We start from the raw sequence: 3,269 nt of genomic DNA on the forward strand, positions 1-3,269 counted from the left end.
TAAACATTTGAAATATATGAGTTTGTATGTAATGTATGAATATAATATACAAGTTTCACTTTTTAAATGGAATTACTGAAATAAAACTACTTTTTCATGATATTCTAATTTTATGACCAGCACCTGTATATTCCACCCATCTTATCTAAGTACCGGCCGATCTCCATCTTCTAAAATTGAAGAAATCAGTGACGATATATCGGTCAGATGATTTATTGGTGTACCCCTCATAGTTATAAAAGTTAAAAATTGTTTTTGGAAAAGTTTTGAAAAACTAATTGCAGATTTTTCAAAAAATTAAGAAATGAAGCAAATCTTTATTACTGTAAAGTGCAGTAATGTTTTAGCAAAAAAAAAAAAAAAAAAAAAAACCCTGAAAAGACTGTCACTTATTAATGAACTACTGTGAAAACATGAAATGAAAACTAGATAAGTGTACCTGTTCACACTTGCCACAAATCCCATCACTGACTGATGCGACTTGCTGGTGTCATGGTGGACATCAACTCCAATTACCATCAGGCTTTTCTATACAAGTGAAAAAAACAAACTATGTACTGTTGTTCCAAAAATGCACTTTTTCCCCAAGACAAACAACATTAAAGATTTCTGCCTAAATCTTAACTTGTTCTTCTGTTGTTTAATAAACTCAAACACATCAAAAACACTTTACAGCAAGGCTTTTAAATACACAAAAGACACCCCACAACTATATAGAAGGGAAACTAATCAAACTGATTGGATTAAGGTAAACATTTGATCTTGTAAACTCCTTAAAGGGATTCATGATTAGTTGTAAGAAGAACCTCAGGGGCTGAGCTAATACATATAAGGCAATATAGCACTGGCACTAGCGTGAAGGCTAACAGGCTAAGCTGAGGTTCTTCTTCCATGAAGCAGCTCTGTTGTCCTCCATCCATATTTTCAGTTACAGGCTGAGCCATTTCTACCTTCTCCTCTCTGTCAACGCTCTCTGGTTTCATTTAAAAGAGTTGATCATCAGATATTGTCCAAGATTAATCTTCAGGGTGGATATAGCTCGCTCACACAGAGGACCTATCCAGAATGCTTTGCATGTAAATAAAATGGCTCCGTCTGTGTTAAAATATATTTTTTTAAATTTACAAAACTACACAACCTACAGTATTTTTACAGTCTTTATTTTACAGTTAAAATAAATGTTTATCAAATAAAGTCTAATGTTACAACTAATCACGGATCACTTTAAAACCAACAGGTCAGATAAAGTTCTGTTTTTCCTTACCAAATGTTTAATCCCATCAATAATCACAAAAATCAAAGCATTCCTCATATGGACAACATTATATGTAGTTCCATCAACTCAAGTAGAGGCAGTCCTCTTTAACTGTGGAGATCAATCAGGTATGCTGTGACTGTTCTGCTTGACAAAACACAACACTCACCAGGGGAACATTGACAGTCCACAGTTCTCCTCCCAACTTGCTGTTCATCTGCAGAAGAACCCTCTGTGCAACACTCCTCAACTTCTGTTGCTGCGATATGGTCCGAACATTGATGGCCTAATGAGAAATGACAAACAAGCTTTACCATTTCTTTTTTTGAGGAAATAAAGTTTTTATTATTTTATTTTCCTTTCAGAGAACAGTTCCAGGTTTAAAACTAAACACTCACTGCCTTCAATTAAGAAACATGTAGATTACACACCTGGGAAGGAATGGGGATTTTGACACAACACAACTTCTTGATGGCACTGTAGAGGTCATCTCTGTTGCCGATCATGATGCACACAATGAGCTGCAAATTGGGCTGCACACAAATACGTAATTCAAACTTGGAATTGACAACAGCTGTAAACTTTCCTAATATTTTCAAATTTTGAACACTGTGACAATGATCTGTGAAAAAGGAACAGAAACATGAACGAGTACATTTGTAAAAAGCCGTCACTTTTAACAATGTCTTTTATAGAGCTTATTTAGGACACTCAAAGACGTGTGTGTGTGGTTATTCATTCACACATTGATGGTGTTAAGCTACAGTGTAGCCACAGTTGCCCTGGAGCACACTGACAGGCAGGGCTACCATGCACCGGCGCCATCGACCTCTCTGACCACCATCAGTAGGCAAGCGGGTGAAGTGTCTTGTCCAAGGACACAAAGACAGTTGGAACGGGGATTGAAACGGCAACCCACCAGTTCCTGGACGACTCCCCTAACCACTCTTAACATTTCAGGGTCCAAAAGAGGCTTCCAGTATATATTTTTTAATTCCATCTTTGTCTTAGATATCTTTAGTGTTGAAACCTTTCATAAGTAGGCATAATTTGTATAAAATGTTACAGTGTGACAGGGCTTCAAGACTATTGTACAGGGTTATACATGCTGCTTTTTTTTTTTAAATTGGGACACTTGGAACAATACTTTGATTTTACATTTTTTCCTAAGAGGAGTTTTGAAAACATTTACATTAGTGCAACAGGGCTCTAGACTAACTTTTTGCACTGGTTGCACCGATGCGCCTAACATTTTTTTCTTAGGTGCACCAGTACAAAAGTTAGGTGCACCGACATTTTCAACTAGAGCAGCAACGATTAATCAATTAATCGATGACTAATCGATTATTAAAATAATCGATGACTAATTTAATAATCAATTAATCGTTTTCTTTTTTTGTTCTTTACTTTGTTTTTCTCTCCGAACTGCTTTGACACCTTCCGCTGCCACATCTGCCTTTCTGTCCTTGACACACATGCACACTAGTGGTAACTGGGGTAGGCCGTGGACGTCACAAGACATTATACAGACAGGCTCTGGTATCATGGCTACCTGGCAACAAAGCTCAAAAGTGTGGGATCATTTTAAGAAAATGAAAGAGATACATGTGCAGTATCTGCAGAGCAGAACTTGCCTTCCACAGCAATTATTTTTAGTTAGCAAATAGCTAAAATCTAACAATGGTTATACAATAGCAGCTGCATTCTGGCACGATAAGCTCTATGTTTTATATTCAATTAACGTATGCAATTACTAAAATAATCGTTATTTGCAGCCCTAATAAATAGTTTGTGTGTTTGTGTAATATCTGTAAATATTGATTATCAGTAGGGCTGCTACGATTAATCGACAACTAATCGATTATTAAAATAATCGATGACTAATTTAATAATCGATTAATCGTTTTCTTTTTTTTTCTTTATTTTTCTCTCCAAACTGCTATGACACCTTCCACTGCCACATCTGCCTTTCTGTCCTTGACACACATGCACAGTAGTGGTAACTGGGGTAGGC

The 3,269-nt window shown here is 36.4% G+C and overlaps 1 protein-coding gene across 2 annotated transcripts in view; it reads right to left on the bottom strand.

The window, feature by feature from the left end:
* piwil2 (piwi-like RNA-mediated gene silencing 2) overlaps positions 1-3,269 on the bottom strand; it is a 29,819-nt gene that overhangs the window by 6,700 nt on the left and 19,850 nt on the right. For both annotated transcript variants that reach the window (XM_014029174.1, XM_014029173.1), the window contains exons 18-20: positions 1,687-1,788; positions 1,425-1,541; positions 440-528 (exon numbers count right to left, since the gene is read on the bottom strand). In XM_014029174.1, coding sequence (XP_013884628.1) covers positions 440-528; positions 1,425-1,541; positions 1,687-1,788 — 308 coding nt within the window. The remainder of the gene's footprint in view (positions 1-439; positions 529-1,424; positions 1,542-1,686; positions 1,789-3,269) is intronic.

The sequence above is a fragment of the Austrofundulus limnaeus genome, unplaced genomic scaffold (assembly GCF_001266775.1).
Source record: "Austrofundulus limnaeus strain Quisiro unplaced genomic scaffold, Austrofundulus_limnaeus-1.0 Scaffold864, whole genome shotgun sequence".
NCBI classification, from domain to species: Eukaryota; Metazoa; Chordata; class Actinopteri; order Cyprinodontiformes; family Rivulidae; genus Austrofundulus; species Austrofundulus limnaeus.